This window comes from Sturnira hondurensis, unplaced genomic scaffold, assembly GCF_014824575.4.
Source record: "Sturnira hondurensis isolate 20B ecotype Veracruz unplaced genomic scaffold, ASM1482457v3 Scaffold0004136, whole genome shotgun sequence".
Classification (NCBI taxonomy): Eukaryota; Metazoa; Chordata; class Mammalia; order Chiroptera; family Phyllostomidae; genus Sturnira; species Sturnira hondurensis.
The window spans coordinates 52,611,642-52,633,643 of NW_028076767.1; the positions used below are offsets into that span (position 1 = coordinate 52,611,642).

The window sequence follows — 22,002 nt, forward strand, 5'->3', positions numbered from 1 at the left end:
TTTCAGCAGAGACTCGGGTTCTGGTGGATTCTCTGTCCAGAGGCACCCACGGCCCTGAAGTTTTGATCAATGGCTCTCAGGTCAGAGCTCTGAGCCAGCAACCCTGAACGCCCTCAGGCCTCCAAGTCTCCGAAATAGAGGGCGGGTGGCCGGTTTTTTAAAGTTTATTTAGCTGACCCGGGACAGTTCAATGGTGTTTCTCTGAAGGGTCCAGAAGCCCCTTAGTCTAGTCTTGGGTCAGGAAGCTAAGCCTCGGAAACACACCTAATGCTAAGGCTCTTTATGCTAAGCGCTAAGGTCTTCCTCCTGCGCTTGCTAAATCATGTAATAGTGTAGTTCGCTCCTGGGGGTGTGTGTGCGGTAAGGTGTTGGGGTCTTCCGGGATCAACGAGCTCGGGAGATAGTGCTGGCCGTAGCTCCCTGTCGCGCTGCAGGCGGCAGAAGGCCTGTGGAGTGCCAACCGCTCTAGGGCCAGATCCGGGGATCCGCCGGCCGCGCAGGGGCCCTCTTTGCCTTTCTGGCCTTGACTCCCTTCCCCTGGCTCCCCGTCGCTCTTTCTGAGTTCGCTTAGGTTCCCGCTGCCAGCTCAACGTGTGCGATCCACCAGCAGAAAGCGCGAGAATACAGGTTCCCCGGCCTCTACTTCAAGACTTGGAACTGAGAACGCGAGTGCTCGGTCAGGCCGGGCTCCAGGCGCACCAGCACGGGTGGCGCTCCGCCGCGGCTCGCGCGCGGCCAGGGCCTGCGAACAGGGCCCGCGGGGGGTGCAAGAGGGCCCGGGTCCGCGAGGGACGCAGTGTCAGCGGCTGGGTTCCACTTGCCAGCGGCGGGAAGGACGCGCGGGAAAGCGAGGCAGCAGGACGCGGGTGGCGGCGGCTGCGGGCCCGCTGAAAAGGAGGGAGCGCCGCAGGCGGGAGGAGGGAGCGTGGAGGAGGGAGGCCGGGAGGAAGGAGGGAGCGCGGCAGGCAGGCGGAGGGAGGGCTGATTAGCATGCAGCAGCGCTCGCGCGCCCGGCTCCATTGTTTTAACACCTCCCCTCTCCTCCGCGCCAATCTGTCACCGTTCAGCAGGCGAACGCTGCTGCCTCAAATGCTGCTCTTCTCAAATGAGACGGATAATTAGTTGCCCCGCACGAATGCCGCACTCTTCTCACCCCTGATTGCTATCACCTTCTTGCTCCTGGCAGTTTTGACACCTCGTAATCAGCCTGCTGCTTTTCTCTTTTCTTTCCGACTCTGTTTCCCTCCCCCCTTTCCTTCTTAGTGTATTTATTTATTTATTTATTTATTTATTATTATTATTATTATTTTAAAATGCAATCCTGGTTCCTCTTTGGACTAGGCCTCCGCGGAGTTAACCTTACGTGTATACATGTATGGGTCTATATGTAGATATAAAATAGGGTGTACTGCGTGAATCCGGGGAGGGGGGGGGCTTGCAGTTTTGCGGGAAACACTGCTTCCACGCGGAGAGAATTCTCTTCTCCTGAAGATATTTTTGGGAAAGGAGGAGTTGGGGAGAGGGACGGGAGGGGAGAGTTGGGGAGACCTCAATTAATGCTTTAAAGATCTCTTAGAAATTAACAAACTGGGGAGTCTCGGAATCTGCTGTCAGAAGCGTGTTTTCCCCACTCTCTTCTAACAAGCACTGACAGTCTAATTACTGTAGCTACGAGCAGCTGTCGAGGCAGCAGCCCGGGAGAGAAGCCGCTACAGGCCGGGCGCACCCGGCCGGCCCCGCGGCCCCCGCCGGAACTCCGCTCGACCCCAGGGAGGATGGAGAGAAAGGCAAGGCCCCGCACCCGAGAGCCCAGCGAGCAGAAGGCATGCCTAGGAGCTGGCGGACACGCTCATCTTTCATATGTATAAAGTCTTTACCTTGAAGGTTAAAAGATGTGAAAGGAAAAGGAGGGGACGTGAAGGAGTGGGAAGAACATCTCTTGAGCTTCCATCCACCCCCTTTCTACCTCCTCGAGTTCTCCCTACCCCGGTGTTGGTAAAATAACCACGCAACCCGGGCTGAGGGGGCGGGGTGAGCCAGGCGGGAGTGTAAGAAAGCAGATGTCCCCGCTGGCAGCAGCCTCAGCCTCCGGGGAAAGCTGCACCGGGGGGGCCCTCCCGAGGACATTCACCTCCCACTTCTCAGGCATCCCGCTCACAACTGCCTCGCCTCGGCGGGGGTGGTTTTTTCAGACTCAGCGTTTCGAGTGTGCAGCTTTTTTACCTGGGAGCTGTTCTTACCCGGCCACGCTTAGCAGATGCCAAGATGCAGCCTCTGCACGACTCAGTAATAAGACAGAGGGAGACCTGGCGGGTGCCCACTCCACCTTTCAAGCTGCAGCCGGTGCCACCTCTGCAGTGCGGGACAGGAGCCAGTTCTCTGGCTGCCTCCCCTGCAGCCCAAGGGAGCCTTTGTCTCTCGGATGTTGGTAGCACTAGAACCCAAAAGAAAACAGGAGTTGCCCCCTCTAACTACAGTGTTGGAGGTGGGAAAACCGTTGACTGGAGAAGAGGGGTCAGTGATACCCTTTGAGTCACTTTCTGGGCAGTGATTTCTTTTGGTTGTCAGTAGTCTACTAGATGTCAAGTGTGTGAGCAGGACTTTTCCAGAAAAAGAAGAAAAAGAATCCCCTTGCACGATAGGCACAGTGGTATATTCTGGCTGATACACGCAGGGAAGTTTTTATTTTTAATTTTGTGTCTGTGTGTGGTGGGGGTGGCAGGGAGTGAGAAGGGAGGTTGGGTAGGTGGAAGGTAGGGGGGGAAGGGAAGAGGCTTGGATAATTGTCTAGGCATTTCCATTCACCTGCCCCAGTGGCAATGAAAGAAAGATGTACATGCCTTGGAACCCTTCACAGTGAATACCTAATAATCACCATGTCATCTTGGTGAGGAAGATGTCAATGTGATGTGCTTGGCACCCTGAGAAGTTGAGGCACCACTCATTCTTCCTCACGTTACGGCCCTTCTTCCCTGTGGCACAGGGGCCTGCTCCAATTCCCTCATGGGAAACCCTCCAGCTTTTCAAAACATACACTCCAAGGAAGGCTTAAATTTGTTTTGAGAGTTGTAAATCAATGTTTACTTCATGAAACGGAAGTCATGCCTCAGACATTTTAAAAAATTGGGGGAAGGGTAGGAGGGAAGAGAAACCTAAAAGACAAGAATCACAGGGAAGCAAGCAAGAGGGAAGTGTCACTCTAAACAAAATTCTGCAGCCTTCTGAATTTGGTATCCTCTCTCTTATATGTCTTCCAGTGGCCATAAATCAGAATGCTAACAACAAATTTCTCAACAAGAATGTGAATATTACTAATACAAATTAATACACATGGATATAGTTCTTACAGGTTTTTAGTTAGCATTAAATACAAATGTTTCTTTAGTAAGTTTAGTCTGAAAAATAATTTAAAAATTCAAAGTGATCTACTTGTAATGAAATATCACCAGACCTGGTGTCACCCTTGTAATCACTACTGGAAAGACAACATGAATTTTATAAACGTCTCCAAGTGTGATTTATTTCCTTTATATTTTCTTTACTTAGGAACAAAGCACACATTAATGATCACAATATAAGTAACTCTTTTAATAGTTCATTTCATCCTGTACCTATACAGTAAAAATTAAAGCCATGTTTATTATTTTTAAAAACCATAAAGTGTTTAAATAGTTTTCCCAGTGATTCTGTCACTGAGCAACAAATGTCTTAGGTTTTGTATTTAGATGTTTATGTTGTCTGCTATTCTTTACTATAGGCTTATTTAAAAAATCACTTAGAGCATAATTTAAATTTTTTAATGAAAACAATGAAAAATACCCTATAAACATTTGACATCACCAAATTCAACAGATCTAACTAGAAATCCAAGCAATAAGCTTAGACAGTTGAAGCAAACTTCCATTATAGTCACATAATTCCGTAAGTACACACATAACTTTGAATTATGGTAATAAGCACTGTAAACATAAATGCAGTGAATTACAGTTTGATCTTTAATAAAAAATTACAATATAAGTTTAGAAAAAATTCAAATAGCTGTGATTTTTTAACAAATGGTCTTGAAGTAAGTTTGCAATCAAAGTATTTATAGTATTACAAACTCGAAATCATCACATAGAACTCAATATGTCTTTTTCAAACGTGTCTTAAGTCTCCCCATTAAAGTGTGAATTAAGATGCCGGAGGAAATCCCTCCTGGATGTAATGGAGGGTGGGAAAACCGCTTGACAGAATTCACATACTCGAGGTATATGCAGTTCTGAGCCTGTGCCACTTTGTACCGATAAGTCACCGTCTTGACTAGGAAAGGGCTTCCAAACTGGCTGCAGGGAACAAACAAACAAAAACATCTCTTGTTATTTATATTTAAAATCAACTTGCATTGAATTTCAAATTCAATTTTTTGAATGGGTTTTGTGCATATATATATGAAATCCCTAATATGAAAGTAAATTACCTTTGCAAAGAGTGAGTATGAAACATAACTTTATTCTCTTTTTCCTAAGGGATGTTACAACAAAACTTTAGAGTCACTTGAAACACACAACCATGCATTTTATCTTCACATATCTAAAAAATCTTCCAACTTTTAACACCAGCATATTTTAATACCCTTATCACAAAGGCAGTAATTTTGGAACAACAATCAATAATTGAGACTTTAAAAATTAAATTCTATCTTTTCTATTTTACAACAGAAACCTTAAGTTACAGGGCCTTTATTAATACACAGTACAGTAGACATGATTATGTATGTACATACATTGTGATGAAGAGTAATTCAAATTTCACTAGAAGCAAATTCACAAATGTTTTGATTTTTAAAAATAAGTTTTTTCATTCCATTGATCAGGTTTTTTATCTCAAATATTTAAGTATTTGAACATTATTAATAAATTAGTATTAATATATATGAATCATTCAACAAAATCTAACACTGGATTCATTCTTTGATTTCATTTTTGCTCCTGTTAGTGTATAGATTGGCCTTCTTTATTCCTTTTTGTGGCTGAATAAAGTGAAACCTATTAATAGTTACTTAAAGAATTACAGAACACCATAATTCAATAAAACTATCTCCATTTATAAGTAGCACACAAATGCCCTTAAATAACTGAATTTATTCTTAAAAAAACCAAAAAAACAAAACTAGAAGGGCAAGGAAAAGCATTTAGTTCCACAGTAGGTGTTCAATAAATACTTGTTTATTGGAATATATTATTTTCCTAAAGTGTTGCAAACCAAATTATTTTTAAAATAAAAATAATTACTTATTAAAATTTGCTTTTTACCTTGTGTAGATAAATTACCTTAACATAGCTAAATTCGATGGTTTGAGGAAAACCACCTCAAATAAGTCAATTTAAAGAGACCCCTGTGTGCTCCTATTCCCAAAACGTTTTTAAAGTAACAGACCTTAGTCCAACACCTAACACAGTGTTAGCTTTCATTTCCTAAACCAGTCTCTTTCTAACCAATGATCTGAAAAAGCACACGGAGTACTAATTGAAGTATCTGAATTTCATGACATCATTGTCTTCTTACACACATTTCACTGGACAGCTGTGTACAGTTGGTGTAAATACACAGAGTCTGTCTAAGCACTGAGATGCATTCAAATATCAGCACAGCGGGCTTACAGTAACACTGACACAATTCCTTTTGTGAGAAGTGGTAATTTTATTACATAAAATAGTAACACTTAAAATACACACTTCGAAATTTGGCGTAAAATAATTTTTGCGAAAATCTTTCTTCTATGATAAAAGCAGTAAGAATTTTGAGTAAGCAAATATCTAATTAACTAGATTTAAATTTTACTGTTTGCAGTTTAAACAAAAAGTACAATTGCTTCATGTGTACCACTCTAATGGGAAATTATTACGGATGTAAGTAAAAAGTTATGTTAAAGAAATTCTTATTAAGTTTTATAAAATAGAGAGCAGACTTAGATGGACTTTAGCTTTTACATTTTGTGAGCCATCTTCTGCTGCCAATTTAACTTCAAAGTCTGTATTTATCCTTCTCTGTTAGAAGCTATTAATTCAGGTTTCATCTCTTCACATACTTCAGTTGGGGCCCCCATCACTGACTCAGCAAAAGCAGGAAGAAAAGAAAGTTGCATAGAACAAAAATAAGGAGATATATTTTAGATTTTATGATAGCTGAACGTATTAAAAGAGTGTTCAGTAATAATGATTGATCAAAAGTAAAAAATGATATATTTAACCATAATTTCACTGCTCTGTTATTTCAACTCAAGAATTTTATATTTATCATACTAGCCACACTGATACAAATAAAATAGCAAAATATTTTTAAAAACCCATTTTAAGAAATATTCTTTCAATCTTAAACTGTAACACGGCCTTCAAAACAAACTAATTTTGCCTTTTCTGCCAAAATATCAATTATCTAACCTTACGCCCCATGTCTTGTGACAGCTCAACACCAACTCTCCTGCATTTTTTAAGCTGAATACTTTTCCATCAAGTTGTAATCACATACCAGCTGTTTCCCTAGCTCTGGCATAGAAAGCAAATGCACAATGCAGGGTGCCATCTACTGAAACATGAATGCACAGACTAACTAGTAAAAGAACAAGCAAGAGATATAGAATGGGGAAAAAGTAACAGGCATTAGAACTGATGCACTTCACAGCTCCACAGGCATTCTACTTGCAATAAATGAAATTGTTTAATTTGCTTCATTTAGTAGTGACTATAAGACTATGATGTGAAATAAGGTAAAATGTAGAACGTAAGTGAGTTTATAATTAAAGTTCACTGTCAGAAATGCCTCGTTTTCCTTACTGTTAAAATATACCACAGCTTGGCTATTGCATCCTTTGCATCCTAATTTAAAAGTCTATAGCCTATTAGAGTACTTACAAAGCCAAGGGGTATTCATCAAGTTGCTTAAGACAAGGAGAAATCAAACAAATGTTTGCAAGTTATATAGACATTTACACCAATCTGTATTTTCATGAGTTTTTGTTTATTTTAACAATTATATATTTTCATTTGCCTTCAGGCATTAAATTTAAAAAAAAAAACTAAACTGGAAGAATCATCCCATGAGTACCCAAATGAAAAAGATGATAGGAGTGGATTGCGGGGCTTTAAGTAGTCTGTGAGCTTTAGGAACATTTAAAACCACACAAACGACACTATTAAAAAATATATTAAGGTGCATGTTCAGTGGCAGATTAAAAACCAAGACTAAACCCTAGAGATGTATGTACTGTATAACTGATATTAGTTGAAAGACGGATTACTTATTTTGATGAATAGGAATATGCAATACAATTATTATGAAAAATCAGGAATCCTTATAAAGAGGAGTACATCTACACAAACTTTTTAATAGAAAAATACCATTTGTTTTACAGTATGAAATTTAACAAAGAATCCTGTACAACAATGATGCTGAGTAAAAGAGGTTTGAAAAAAGGATTAAAACAGTGACACACACTAGATATGCAGAAGGCTTACTCGTATCTTAAAATGTGCCATAAATTTTAAGGTACTTTATAATACAGCTTTAGCATATGATTTCATGTAATTTATTATAGAGATTGGATCTTTTATTAAGAGCTTACATTTGGCTAGTCATTAGTTTAAATGGATGTTCGATAACCTGAAAGAGACACGTATCTGTGCCTGTATAGCAAAGCGTGTGTTCATGCGTAATATATTTGCTAATGCAAAACAGTTACCTGCTGTGGTCCTCGGATAGGTTTTCCTGGCGAATCAAGTGAAGGAAAAGAAGCATCAGACAGGTCCTGAAGAGGGAATGTTTTTACATATAATGCATTATGGTCTCCAGGTGGTAAACACGGAGCTCTATCCAGAGTTGTTCTGACACAAGTGTTTACAAGATTTGAGGATTTTGTATTGTCAGTTGTTTTAAGGTTTTGTATAGCTGAGGCTATGGGGTCAATTCCCTGAATTTCAAATAAAGTTTCTTCTGTTTTAACAAAGTTTCCTGGGTTGTCTATGATTTCCATATTGAATTTATCCTCACACACAGCCTCAGATGTGGCAGGGCCAAGGACATTGGGTCTTTCTGGGGTACTATGTAAGAAAGTAGAGTCACTGTCCACAGGTGGAAACTTGACATTGAACTTAGAAAGTGATTCAAAAGAGGTGTCTTCTTCATCTCCGCCCAGTCCTCTTGGTGTGACAGATGTGATGCAGGGTGCACCTCTATTTATATCATCTTTAGTCTGATGCTTAAACAGCGCTTCTTGTTTATCTGTTTTATCGGTACACTGTACAGGCACCGAGCACTGTGTCTCTGCAGGGAAAAGACGATGAAAGCAAAAGTCATATTCCAATCATTCTTAACAATCTGAATGTACAATTAGCTTTGGACAGATGAGTATTATTTTTTTTCTACTGGTATTTATAGCAACAGAAAACAATGATTTTTTACATTTGCTACCATCTCACACGAAACGATTAGCATTCTCCAGTGGGTGAACTAGAACGTATCTTATTAGCCATGGTTTAACTGCTTTGTTTTTTCCCAAGTCTTTTGCTGTAAGCTTTGTATCTTGTTCACAGTTCTACTGCTTTACAGTTAAAAAAAAAAAACAAAAAACAAACCTTGCTTATAGTGTATACATTTAAACATTTTGTCAGGGAGAGAAGCTGCAACTGTGAGCTTGCTTATTAGAAAAGTAAATTGTTAAAAAGGAAAATCCTTATAATACATACATATATTTTTTTACAGGTTAAGAATCACTATGAATTAGGTCTATCATTTGCTCTAATATCACTACGTGACAAAGTGTATCACCAATCAATTTAGCCACCGTCTACGCTCAGTAATCCATGTGAGGAAGTGATGTAGTAGTAGTGGTGGGGATGGGGGAAAGACAGTGGAGGCAAAAGAATACCATTTTGGAATGGATGTTCAGCAAATTACATGTGAATATATTATTTTCTCATAGGTTAAAAAGAGAGGCCTCTGTAGATAATAGGTAGATATCAGGAAGATTCCAGGGACTGTGTAGCTCCACTATCTAGATGTCACTTAGTCAACAATTTCAGCTCCCTAGGGCATAGGCAAAGCTAACAAGTAAGTGAACTGAGCTTCTCAAGAGTCAGAATGAGAGCCACATGCTCCACAAATATATGAATTTTGCTCTTATTTTCATTTTGGATTTATTCTAACAAGCTTGATTATGCTTCCCTGGCTCATAGCTGGTTAGAAGCAGCAAATTAAAAGGTATAGATGTGAGTTGCTGAATGCAGATATACATACCAACAAGAGCTCAAGGCAGGGGTGGAGATAAGAAAAACAAAAAAAGCAGATAGACTAATTCAGAAAACACCACTGTCTTGTTTACAGCCAACAAAGGCTGCATTTCTCAATGAAAAAAAAAACCCCACCCAAATCAAAACAAAAAACAGAAAATAATGATCAAAGCACTTTTCATGTTGATGATCCTGAGACATTAGGAAAAGCTCAATTATGCTCTACATGTTACTTCGTGAAGGCTGTGAGGTTGGAAGTTGGTAATATGTGTATTTTCATTAAGTGGGCAAATGGTAAGAACTAACAACAATTATCACTTTAACAAGGTAATCATCAATGAAGTTGTATACTCACAAATAGAAAACAGACCAATGATGCCAGTTTAAGAACCTCACACAGTGTCTGTCCAGCTTAGTCACCACTTAACAAATGTCAATTCCTTTCCTTTCCCTTCCTCAGGGTCTTGGCAGTCTCATGCCACACTACATTCCAAAACTGTTTTCTGTTTGGACATGACTGTAGTACACTGCAACTAACTTGTTTGGTTCTCTCTATTCTACACCTTCTCCCTTTCTTTAGTACATACATCTTCTCTATAGGATTATTACAACAGACTTTGAACTGCTTCCCGCCTCTAAGTTTATCTCATATTCTTCATTTTCTACATTGCATCACCCCCTAGTTTTTTTGGTAAAGTACAAATTTGGTCTTGTTACCTTCCTGATAAAACTTTTTCATGGCTCTCCAAGATCCTCAGCTGCCAGTCACCTCTCCATTCTCTCATCTTTCAACAATACCTGCCCTCTCCTTGCTCCAGCTATAACATGGGAGAGTTTTTCAAAATAGACATGCTTTCTTGTTTTGAAGCTTTTGCATATGTTGTGCAGACTGCCTACTGTCCTCTCCCACTACTGTTTGCCTAACTCTCATTTGTTCGTCATTCCTTGACTTAAACATTGATATATCTGGATGGTTCTTCTGGCTTCCCAAAACTGGTTTAGGCATGTCTCTTGGGTGCTCTGTGGACTAAATACTCTGTGGACTAAATACTCAATGAAAAGAAAAAGAAGGTAATACAGAAATGTACAATTCTAACAGCAAATTCCACAAATTGTATCTGTTTATTTAAAAGTAAAAATAAAATTTTAACAAAAGAAACACAGGGAAATATTAAATATGCTTTTCCAGATGTATTATGAAAATCACATTTGAAATAGTTCCTTTATACTTTTTTCTTTGTATCTTATTTATTTATGAGAGAGAGAGGGAGGGAGGGAAAAAGGGAGAGAGGGAGAGAAACATGGATCTGTTGTTCCACTCATTTACGAATTCACTGGTTGTTTCCTGCATGTGCCCTGACTGGGGAAGGAACCTGCTATCCTGGCCTAGGGACAATGCCCTACCAGCTGAGCTGCCCAACTAGGGCTCCTTTATACTTTTTTCAATGTAGTGTTTACCCATTAAAAAACCTAAAAAGGTATCTTTTTCCGAAATACCTTTTTTTCTACCCCCTTTACTGCTGTCAGTAACATAGTATTTGATATTTTGATTTCTGTTCAGACCTAGCAAAAACTTCACTGGAATCTGTAGCACAAAAGTTCTAAACATTTCAAGAACAATGTTATATTTATTATTTGTGACAGTTAATATAAAGTATAAGAATAATGTTAGGAAGCAGGTTTAGTGGGGAAGAAATTGAAGTTAAACACTCAGTGTTCTAGTTGACAGATACATACTAGATTTAGATCTGTGCAATTTAAAAATGGTCAAGGTATTAAGCCATTGATAATGGGGTAAAGCCAAAGAATATATCACCATTGCAATGTTTTGATAAGATGTTGATGTCCAAAAAAAGCATGTTTATGAATTCTAGGTACTACATCTCTATACTTAGTATCTTTTAAGTAAAATAATTCTATCACTTCAGAAGTACTTAGTGTTTTTAGTTGGCACAGATTATCAATCTCTAATGAAAATGACAAAAACTAAGACGGAAAAATTAAAGTTCTTTTTTGGAGAGGTAGGAAGAAGGGTGGGGAAGCAATAAATTATATCTATTCATGAAGATTGTTTTGTTTTTCCAATACAACATGGTGTACCTTTTCTGAAAATACAATGGCAGAAAAAGCAAAAAGTGAATTTACACTATAGAATGACTTTTAAATAGCCCAGATATAAAAGCTATAAAAAATGGAAAGTGATCTTTAATTAAAGGGGTATTAAAACTGATGCAACATCTTTCAGAGTGAAAACTCTAAATCACATCTCTTGGGAATTGATGAATATTTCAAATCACAAGGGTAAAGGAGAATTTATCGTAAGTGATCATTTACTTTCTTACTTTCCTTTTGTTTACACACGTGCTTGGTAGCCAGGTTCAACACCCAGTATGCTGCTATTCATATAAACTACCGATGCAAACACCAGGAAGCCAATCTGAGGTTTTAAGAAAGGGTGTGGCTTTTAAAAACACACTGAAATATATGTGTAAGATAGATGCTCCTTTTATTTTTAATACTAAATTTGTGTTTTGTGCCTTCAAAAGAAGTGGCCTCGCAAAATGTACCATGTTTATTTCTCAACCAAATTACAAAATATATCTATGGTGTTAATTATCTTTCAGAGAGTATTTAAAACAAGCCTGATGTTATAGTTTAACTCAGCTTATATATGGTAATGTGGTTTTAAGGTCACTTACTGACATATGAATTAATGTTTTATAAGACACCCAAAGAGCAACTGAAAACTTTGAGAGATACAGTTTATATTTATTTTATATTTTTTCCATGATGAAACTTTTCATTATGATGATTAGTAATAGTGTCATTTCATTTAATCTATATTTACCACACACAATAAAGAGGGAAAAAAACACAATAAATTATATAATGTAATACATTATAAAACTTTAACAGCACTTACCCATTATATCTTGTGTGAGGCCTAAGTTGAAGATATTTGACACTTAAACATTTAGAATTATGTCCATAGTCAACAAGAAATTCCAACCAATAATATTACTATTACATTAAATTGAACCTTACCAGCTGCAGTGGCTGGGACAGTAAGTTTGCTTAAGTGGTCTTTTTGAGCTTTTGCTAGCATGCATATTCTATGAAATTCTTCTTTTAGATCCCAGAAAGTCTTCTCTATATAACTCCTAAAAATAAATCAATATTTAAAAATATAAGGCTATTTCTTCAATATTCTTTAGTCATAATTAAACTTATATAGCATGTTTTTATGTACCACAAAATAATTATTGAAAGGTTAAAGTTAAAAAATGTTTTCAACTCCTAGAAAATGTCCCCTAAAACAATTCTAATGTTTGGAGAGCCAGGTACAAAGTAACAAAAAACTTAAGACTTCTAATACATAAACACAGGGCAGACTAGCATATCTGCTTATTCATATATCACACTTATGCTGGCTGTCACATTCTCACATTAGAAATTTCAACGCTTTGACTTTTGTTCTCTGTAAGCCTGTTAAGCAAAGGAAAATTAAATATTCCTCACTTTGATAAGGTTCATATTAAGAGTCATCTGTATAAAACAATGTGGCCATAATACTGGGCTGGACAAAGAGTCCATTTGGTTTTATCCATAAAATAAAAAACACACTTTTCATTTTTACCAATAACTTTATTGACTTGGATATTCTGAGTATGTGGCTATCTCCCACGTGGTATAATGTTGATTGTTCTCAATGTCTTGATTTGATCGTTATTAACTTCAACTGGTCTACCCAACCATGGAGCACTGTCCTGTGTGAAATCTCCAGCATAAAACTTCACAAACCACTTTTGATACATTCGATCACTGTACATACACTGTACAAATGTTTTTTAGTGTTTCAGTTGCATTTTTCCCATTCTTGCAATACTAAAGCATAATATGCTGAAAACATTGTATATTTTCTTCCATCTTTAATATAAAAATGTCTATGCAAAAATTTTGATGTTTTTTTAAAAAAATGCCTGCTGATATGACAACTGTCATAATACAATCTAACAAAATTGTTTTGAATAAAGTTAGACAACTGAACACTATTAAGAGTCATCTCATGGATAAAAACCAAATGAACTTTTTGGTCAACCCAATACTTGGTCTATTGAAATACTAGCACATTAGAGAATTCAGTTTTTAGATTAACATGTGGTATTAACTGTGTAACTCATTTAGGTCATTTTCACATGGAGGAGCCTTGGGTTGGTCTTGTCTAGTTCTAAGAAGCTGCTATTTTCTTCAATTGCTAAAATTTAAAAATATGTAAATAAGACTATATTTCAATATTTATCATTTTTAGAGTTGGCAGAAAAAGGATATAGAGCTACCTTTCATGGAATAAAGGAATGCCAAGACTCCTTGGTGAAGTTTCTTTTCTAGGAGAAGAAACTTCTTGTCTTCTTTCCTTAAAGATACAAAATGATTACCACTTTAAGTTGCTTCTTTAAGTAGCCTACAGGTATGTATATATACATATACAGACATATGCATATGCATATATCTGTATGTGGTACATGTAAATACACATACACATATATGTATATGTACATAGAGAGATACATGATAGATTTTTTCCTTTAAATGAGAATAAGGGAAAAAGGAAAATAAAGGGAGAAAAATAGTATGAAGATATAAAGTATTTCTGTCTGGTACTATTTCCAATACTGATAATTCAAGGAATTTCCTCAGATCCAATTACTGATCAAAATTGATACTCTGATCACCAGTAGCACCTGAAATGACTGAAAAGTTTAGGGGAAAAAATGTGTGTGTTTGTGCACTTCTTTTCCAGTATTGGCCTATACATTTAAATCAATGTCTTTGCATTTTGTTAGAGATTCTTTGCTGAGAAATGCAGCTGTATTGGAGGAAGAAAACCAAGCAACAGCTCCTTGGCATTTAACAAACATTTTAAAGAGAGTACGATTATGTATTTAAGCTACTTTAACACAAGTTCTTGCCTTTCACTCCCACCCTGTGGCTTACATTGGTATTACATTTACTCTGGTATCTAAAAAGTCAACATTGAAAAACATGAAATAATCTACAGTATGGCTCAGATTTTTTTTAAAAAGTTGAATCATACCTAGAAAACTGTGTGTACCTTATAAAGCTATAAATTGAAAAATTCTGAGATCTGAAGTCCTAATATTATACAATCATAAATTATACTTCAGCCAAAACAATTTTGGTCTTACAAGTTCAAATTCAAACCAGTGGACATTTATATTTAGTGACTTTGAAGATTTTATTCAATTAAGGCCATAGTATCTTTTATTAAAATGAGTGATTTTACCTCATTGTTTCTTATCATCTGATTATATCTCCCTCTAATCTTGTTTTTGGAAAATTTCTTAGGAGTTTCTTTCAATTTCTTAGGAGTCTTATTTGTTCTTTAAGAAAAAGACTTGATTTCTCTTTGGTTTCCTTAACACCTTCTCCAGTTTATTTCAGTTTATTGCTCTGCTGTTCCAGCTTCTTATAATATACCTTTTCCAACTTTTCTAATATACATTCTAATATGGTATTTCCTAAGTACCAGTGTTTGCTTAACATTTCTAAAATAGAGTACTACTTTACTTTCGTAATTATGTAGTCAAACTGAGGTAAAATAAAGATCATTTACTGCTGCATATTTTTCGTCTGACCAACAATTAGGCCATGTTTTCCTCTGGATTAAAACTGCTTTACCAAGCTTATAAAGCGGTCACATCAGCAGACATTTTCGCAGTCACAGTTTGTTTTTAAAAGTGGTAGACAAAGTTTTTCTGTAGTGTTATGTGCAATTAGAACACATAATGGCTTTTAGCGTGGACTAGGAAGAACGGTGACATTTGCAAGCTAGCCAATCATTCAGGATGCTACATGTATGAAAATAAACTTTTAACTTTTTAACAGTTAAATAAACTTTTAACTTTTATATTAAATCTTTATCAACAAAGTCAGAAGTGATATTTGAGAACAGAAACACCTGATATTATGTTAAACAAATCAAAATAAGTAAATTAAATGGAATTGATTAATCTTTTTAAAATTTGCTACTACAAATTCTCAAATAAAAAAATGATTTTACTAGGAACTAGAACCAAAAAGAGGTACTCTGTAATTTTAGCCTGAAAATGAAGACAGTTCCAGAAAGTGATAAAGACTATCCCAGTTGTCCAAGTACTGATGATTTTGCCCTATATTAGGAATGACTGCTTCTGATGCTGAAGAACCTTTAAAAGCTAAGCTGGTAAAGGTTAGGGAGGAGATGGAGGAAAAGGTAGGAAAAGAAGGATACGTCTTTGGCTTTACAATTAACTGTCAACTTCTGTGATGTTTAGATTTGATTACTGGTTTGGGCAAATTTATCTGGAAGATTCTTTGGGTTTACTGGTAGGATGTAAAAGGGAAGACTCACTCTTTGAGGTATTTCTATGACGTATTTAAGGTCTTCACCTTCTTTGGGGTTAGAAATACAGCTCTGCTTACTATTATTTTTATTATTATTAAAGAAAAGTATTACTGATTGTGGATATATTTCAAATAAAAATCTTAAGTCCTCAGCATCCCAAGAAAATGTTTCATAAAGAAACCTATTAACATGTTACTTAAAAAAAAGGACAAATAGGATTTATCTACAATGAACGTAACATGTTAATGTTATTTTTTTCAAAAAAATTTATTTAGTTTTAGAGAGAGGAGAAGGGAGGGAGAAAAAGAGGCAGAGAAACATCAATGTGTGGTTGCCTCTTATGCTGCAACATAGGCATGTGTCCTGACTGGGAATCGAACCTGTGACTCCTTCGTTTGTAGGCTGGTGCTCAATCCACTGAGCCACACTAGCCAGGGGCACGTTATTTTCTACTGTGGCAATTTGACACAACTTTCTGAAAATGCTCATTATTTTTTCAAAGGATTTGGGATTAGTATAGTTAATGGCAACTCCAACACTTTCAGAAACTGACTTTCTTTTCAATGCTAATTTATCTTAATAAGATTTTTCAGTTTGTTGAGCATCCCAGAGTGTTCGTAAACATTAGAAGAGATAATTTATATATATTTTTTCTACTCTCAAATATTAACCAGATGGACCCTGCACTGCAGGAAGTTACGTTATTGCAATTTCAAATAAGAAAGCAAGGGAACTTTGAACATTATGTTTTAGGTGATTTTAAACATTAAATCATTCAACAAATGAATTTATCTTGAGGTACTAAAACTTAAAATACTTAACATTATAAACTGTTCCAAGTACTAGTTTGGAAATGCTGAACTTGTGGAATGAATACTGAAATGAGAGTTTTACACGTCGTACTTTTCACTTATACTTTCAGCATGGTGTTGGATAATCACTCGACTAAATCATTAAGACAAACCAATTTGAAACAGTTGAAAGACACTGTGAAATGATTCCTTAAATTCCTTGTTATGTGAATTGAGAGAATTTTTGTTTTAGTATATATAAATTAGTTTCTTAGTATATGTGAATCAATTTACCCATCTCAGATACGGATGTTATATAAAAATATATGTTCAAGGGCTATCTGAATAAGCAGTAATGTTTAAGAAGGTTAAAAAAAAAACCCAAATGGCCAATATTTTGTTAGGACAAAGCCAGGTTTATTGTTTATGCAAAGGTAATGAGAAATACTGTTTTTGGGAGTTCACATTTTGTTAGATATCAACATCTCAAAGAAAAAAATGTGTATTTTTCCTAATGTCTATCTGTTAAAATATTTGGTAGCAAAAGTAAAAGTATTTTATTCCTTTTATAAACGAATTTGAAAAACACAGAAATGACTCACAAAAGGCAAGATATGGATTCAACCTAAGTGTCTACTGGTGGATGAGTAAAGAAAACCTGATATATAAACATACATAGTAGGATATTATACCCATATATAAAGAATATTTTAAGGCTGAATATATCAACTTTAAAAAAGAAAAAAATCCTGTCATTTGAGACAACATGGATGAGCCTAAAGGATATTATGCTATGAGAAATAAGCCAGGAACAGAAAGACAAATACTGCATGATCTCACTAATATGTGGAATTTAAACAACTCAAGTTCACAGAAGTAGACTATACTAGAATGGTGGTCGCCAGGGTTGTGGACTGGGGAAATGGGGATGTGCTAGTCAAAGAGGACAAAGTATCAGTTATATAGAATACAAAATCCTGAAGATCTAAGTATAACATGGTGACTATAGTTAATCATTACTACTATACTGCGTACTTGAATTTACTGAGAGTAAATCTTAAATGTTTTCACTACAATAAAAAAGAAAGATAACTATGTGAAGTGGTGAATATATTAATAAGATTGTGGTACTGCACAAAACATCATCTACAATGTAAAGGTATACAACTTTTATTTATTAATTATACCTCCATAAAGCTGGAGGAAAAAAATGCAAAGAAAAATTTAAACTCAGAATCATGTTTTTTTCTATGCAACTAAAGTTAGCAAAATTAAATTGAGTTCTGAAATTTCTGAGGATAATCATAAACTCATAATGTAATGTCTATTCTTTCATATGGAAGGGACTGAAACTTTAAAAGCTAATACTGAATATAGGTGGTAAGTTTTCAACGATACATATTTGGACTACAGTGATAATTATCACTTTTATTCCAGTGTTCATATCAAAGATTGCCTCTAAACTTTAGTTGAGATTCCTGCATGCAAAAGGAATATTCATTTTTACATGGTCAGGCACCAAGTATAGTCAATATTTGATTTTTTTTCTGGAGGACACTTAATAGAATTATGCTTTAAAAAAATAAAATTATGCTTTTAAAACTATGCTCTTATTTGGAACAATGTAAACTAAGAAATATGCTGAGGTAAGATGGAATGGACTAGCAAAGGGAATATAAACTGGAATAAATAGGAGCCTGATAAAATTTTCTACAGAGAAAGGAAAAATGAACAGCGGAAAAAGAAATGGAAAATAAGAATTCACTTATCACTCATATTTTTGAAACTAAGAGTGAAATAATAAAGAAGAAACTGAGGTAGAATACAGGGTGGGGCAAAAGTAGGTTTACAGATGTTCATATGGAAAATAATACAATAATTCATAAATAATAATTCCAAGAACAAACTCAGGTGCACTAGCAACTGTAAATCTGCTTTTACACCCTGTAGCTACTTACCAGTTTTAGGTACACTGAGACAAGGATGCTGAGGTTAAAGTCAAGCTCTGACTACTGTTGAATTAGCAAGGAAAGGGATGAGACAGGGAAAGGATTAAAGTAGAAAACAGGAACAGAAAAAATACAAAAACAAAAATGAGACTTGATAAGAATAAATATAGAAGCAAAATAAAAGGAAAGTTTGACAAAAGGCAAATTGAAAAAATACAAGGAAACTGTATTTATAAAGTTTTATGGCTATGTAAAATCTTCATTTCTCTTACCCTCATTAACATTACTGAAAATCTAGCAAGACAAAAATCCTAGGAGCCTTGCCTATTCTGCGTGATGCAGTGTGCTAGGCAAACCCACTGCCAGGTTGGGAACAATTCCAGGGCAAAATGGGATCCATCCCAGAGTTCTGAAGAAGTGGCAAGAAAATAAACAATATAAAAAAATAAAATTAAATATCCCAATTACTTCCAAGTTCTTTACAAAGTTCTGTTTTAATATAAATCCCCCAAAAGCTCTACTAATTCAATGCTATAAAAAATCCTTTAAAAAAAAAGTTAAAATCCTTTACCAGTATTGCTACAATTAGTATAATTTCAATCCTGTGAAGTTAATTTGAAGCAGAGTGAGACTAATACTCTTCCACTGCCTGTCTTTTGAACCTTTCACTTTGTATTAGGTTCTCCTTGTATGTGTCTTATTTTCTCAATGTGAAGAAATATCCAATTGCAGGAATGCCTTTTAATGCAAAATAGAAAATAAATAATTTAAATGACTTTTTAAAATAAATAATTTTAAAAAGTAAAGTTTTCCATGATCACCTAACCCCCTTTCCAAATGCTAGATTTTAAAATGAACCAATATAGGGAAATCCTTTCCATTAACCACAAATTTTATGATATACTATCATCATGATGAACAGAGAATATGTTCATGAAAATGGATATTTAAGCAACTTGCATGTATTATTTAACTTAATGCATATAACCTTGTAAATTAAGTACTTTATTTTGATTTTCAAGTTTGCTGTAGTAAATAAGGCTTTGGAGAGCTCAAAAAATGTGTCTACAGTTCCAGGAGGTGAAGGAGTTGTAATTGGAACCCAGGCTCTTAACTTCTGACACAGGGCTTGGCTACTAGAGAAAGGAAGCAGTACGGTTACCTAGCATGGGGAGGTAGATGTAGAATGGGAACATGTACACATTGCACTGACACATAATAATTTTAAGATTCTAAAACCTATCAGGCAACAAATATTTTTTCTTACTCAAGAGTGGTTCTAAGCCAAGACTGCTGTTTAAATATTGCCTGTGGGGCGGGGGGCTTAGGTATGTCTGTGTGTGTGTGTGTGTGCATGTGTACACGCACTCAAGAATGTCCAAGAAGAAATTTACGTCCCAAAATAACCTAGGTAAATATATCAGGTTTTGCCAAACCAGTTTATTTGTTGACAGGGATAATTTGTCAATAATTTCTTAACCAAAATTTCATTGTCAACTATTATACCTCAAAGTTATTATGTTAACTATTTGACAACATGACAATGGAGTATCTTACTGTTAAATTTATCCTCTCAAAACCTTAACAACCTTCCTTGTCTTCCTATTTCCTAATAGAAGAGTGTGCTTATTTACAGTAGCTGATTTAAATCCTTGTCTGATCATTTCAATATCTGGATCACTTCATGACTGGTATCTGTTCCCTTGAAAATGAGTCACATTATCTTTACTCTCCATATGCTGAGTAATTTTGGGCTGTGCCCTGAACATTGTGAATATTATGTTGTGGAGACATTGTGTTATGATACCAGAGGGTGCTGATGTTTTTGTTTCTCCAGGCAATTAAGTTGGTTAGGCTCAGACTCCAAACTGCCACTCCTTTGAAGAGCTGCAGCTCATATCTCAGTTCAGCACTTTAAGTCTGAGCTGCAGACTAGTTTCAGGTTGCCCCACAAATCCATGGGTTCAAGGAGTAGCCAGAGACTTGGGCCAAGTTTAAACACTGAACTTAAGAGTTCTCTGCCGGCTCTCTCCTATCTGGGGGTCCTTCCCTTACTCTACGGTGACCATAGTTTTTTTCTGGGCTCCTGGTTCTGCTAGCTAGAATAATGATGGGCTTTTTATTGGAATTTCAGCCACTAAAACTTTGGCTACCCTTAGGATAAAATCACAGAAAACTGGGAATTGACGCCAAGCCATTACTTGCTCCACATTTTGACTCCCTACCAAAATGTGTAGAGTTCAGTCTCTGAAGTCTTCAGGTGGTTGATTTTTTATATGTTGTCCAAAGTTATTACTCTTGATTTGTAGAGGACTGGTTTGTTTGGTACTCACTTCTTCATAACAGAAGTTGAACTCCCAAACTTAGTTTTTGTTTATTTAAATCCCTCCATTCTTCTGAAATTTCATCATAATTTTCCAGAGATGATTTAATCACCAATCCAATAGAGCTTTTTCCAAAGCTCTTACTTTGTTTAATGCTCATTCAACAGTAGTTCACACTACTAGGCAGCTCCCCCTCAAAACTTAGTTTTTTTTGGTTACCAGTGTACTATGTAGGTTTTCTTCTAAGGTTTTAGTATTTCCATTGGCCCTTCTTTCTAGAACATAAATGTGGGTATTTTCTAAGGTTCAGATGTGAGTACACTGTTCTCCCTTCACTACACATACTTCTTATCATTCATTCTCATGTCAAGGCCATTGAGTATTCATCCCTAAGTCTGTCTGTTCAGGCTCACCCTCTCTCTCGACAGCCACTCTCAATTCCCTTTTGATCCAATACATGCTCACTTGTTTTGTTGTCTACTATAGACCACCATGAATTAAAACACAATATACTCATAATCACCTTTTCCTCAAATCCCGCTCACATTTCAAATCTTCATTTCTCTTTTTTTAGCATCGAAAAATCTTAGGGCAAGATAAAACTGTAAAGAAACTGAGATTAGGCTCTTCTAAAATAGTAAAATCCAAAACAAGGCTATGGGTGTGACAAAGGTCTACCAACTTTTAATTCTGCCAAGAAAGAAGTTAGTAATAAGAACTACCAAGATCTATCTTCTTCTTGTCAAAAAGGAACAGACATTTATCAGAAAGACAGGAGGAAGTTTTAGATCCAGCTTTATAAAACTCTCATCAGAGGATGAGTGACAAGAGCGAGGGACAGGAATGAGGTTCTGAGGCTACAGCGTGGGGAAGAGGAGGAGACAATGTTCCATCGGCAGTGGCAAGAAGGAAAGACAGATTTACTGTAGCCATTTGGCCATCCAGCAGGAATACAGATGATACTTTAAGGGAATGTGAACAAGTCAGTGACCCCTGGTCCCATTAGTACAGGGAAACATGCTGTCTTTAATATTAATAGCGGAGAGCAATTAGGACTAAAAATAAGAGTATGTAAACCAATATGGAATTACTTAGATGAAAACTGAGTTGAAATACAAAAACCATACCACTATTGATAAACACAATGGGAGAAACAAAACAAAGGATATCCATCTTGAAATTATTTGGTTTTCCAAAATGGACTTATCAGGGAAGAAAAAAAATCACAGGCTAATGACACACAGAATGTCTGAGACATACTTTACA

The 22,002-nt window shown here is 36.2% G+C and overlaps 1 protein-coding gene across 2 annotated transcripts in view; it reads right to left on the reverse strand.

Annotated features, from left to right (window-relative positions):
- Positions 1-3,567: 3,567 nt before the first annotated feature.
- The window catches only part of TANK (TRAF family member associated NFKB activator), a 70,720-nt gene continuing 52,285 nt past the window's right edge, over positions 3,568-22,002 (reverse strand). For both annotated transcript variants that reach the window (XM_037044595.1, XM_037044594.1), the window contains exons 5-8: positions 13,604-13,680; positions 12,312-12,427; positions 7,721-8,301; positions 3,568-4,325 (exon numbers count right to left, since the gene is read on the reverse strand). In XM_037044595.1, the coding sequence (XP_036900490.1) occupies positions 4,149-4,325; positions 7,721-8,301; positions 12,312-12,427; positions 13,604-13,680 (951 nt within the window). In that variant the 3' untranslated portion in view covers positions 3,568-4,148. The remainder of the gene's footprint in view (positions 4,326-7,720; positions 8,302-12,311; positions 12,428-13,603; positions 13,681-22,002) is intronic.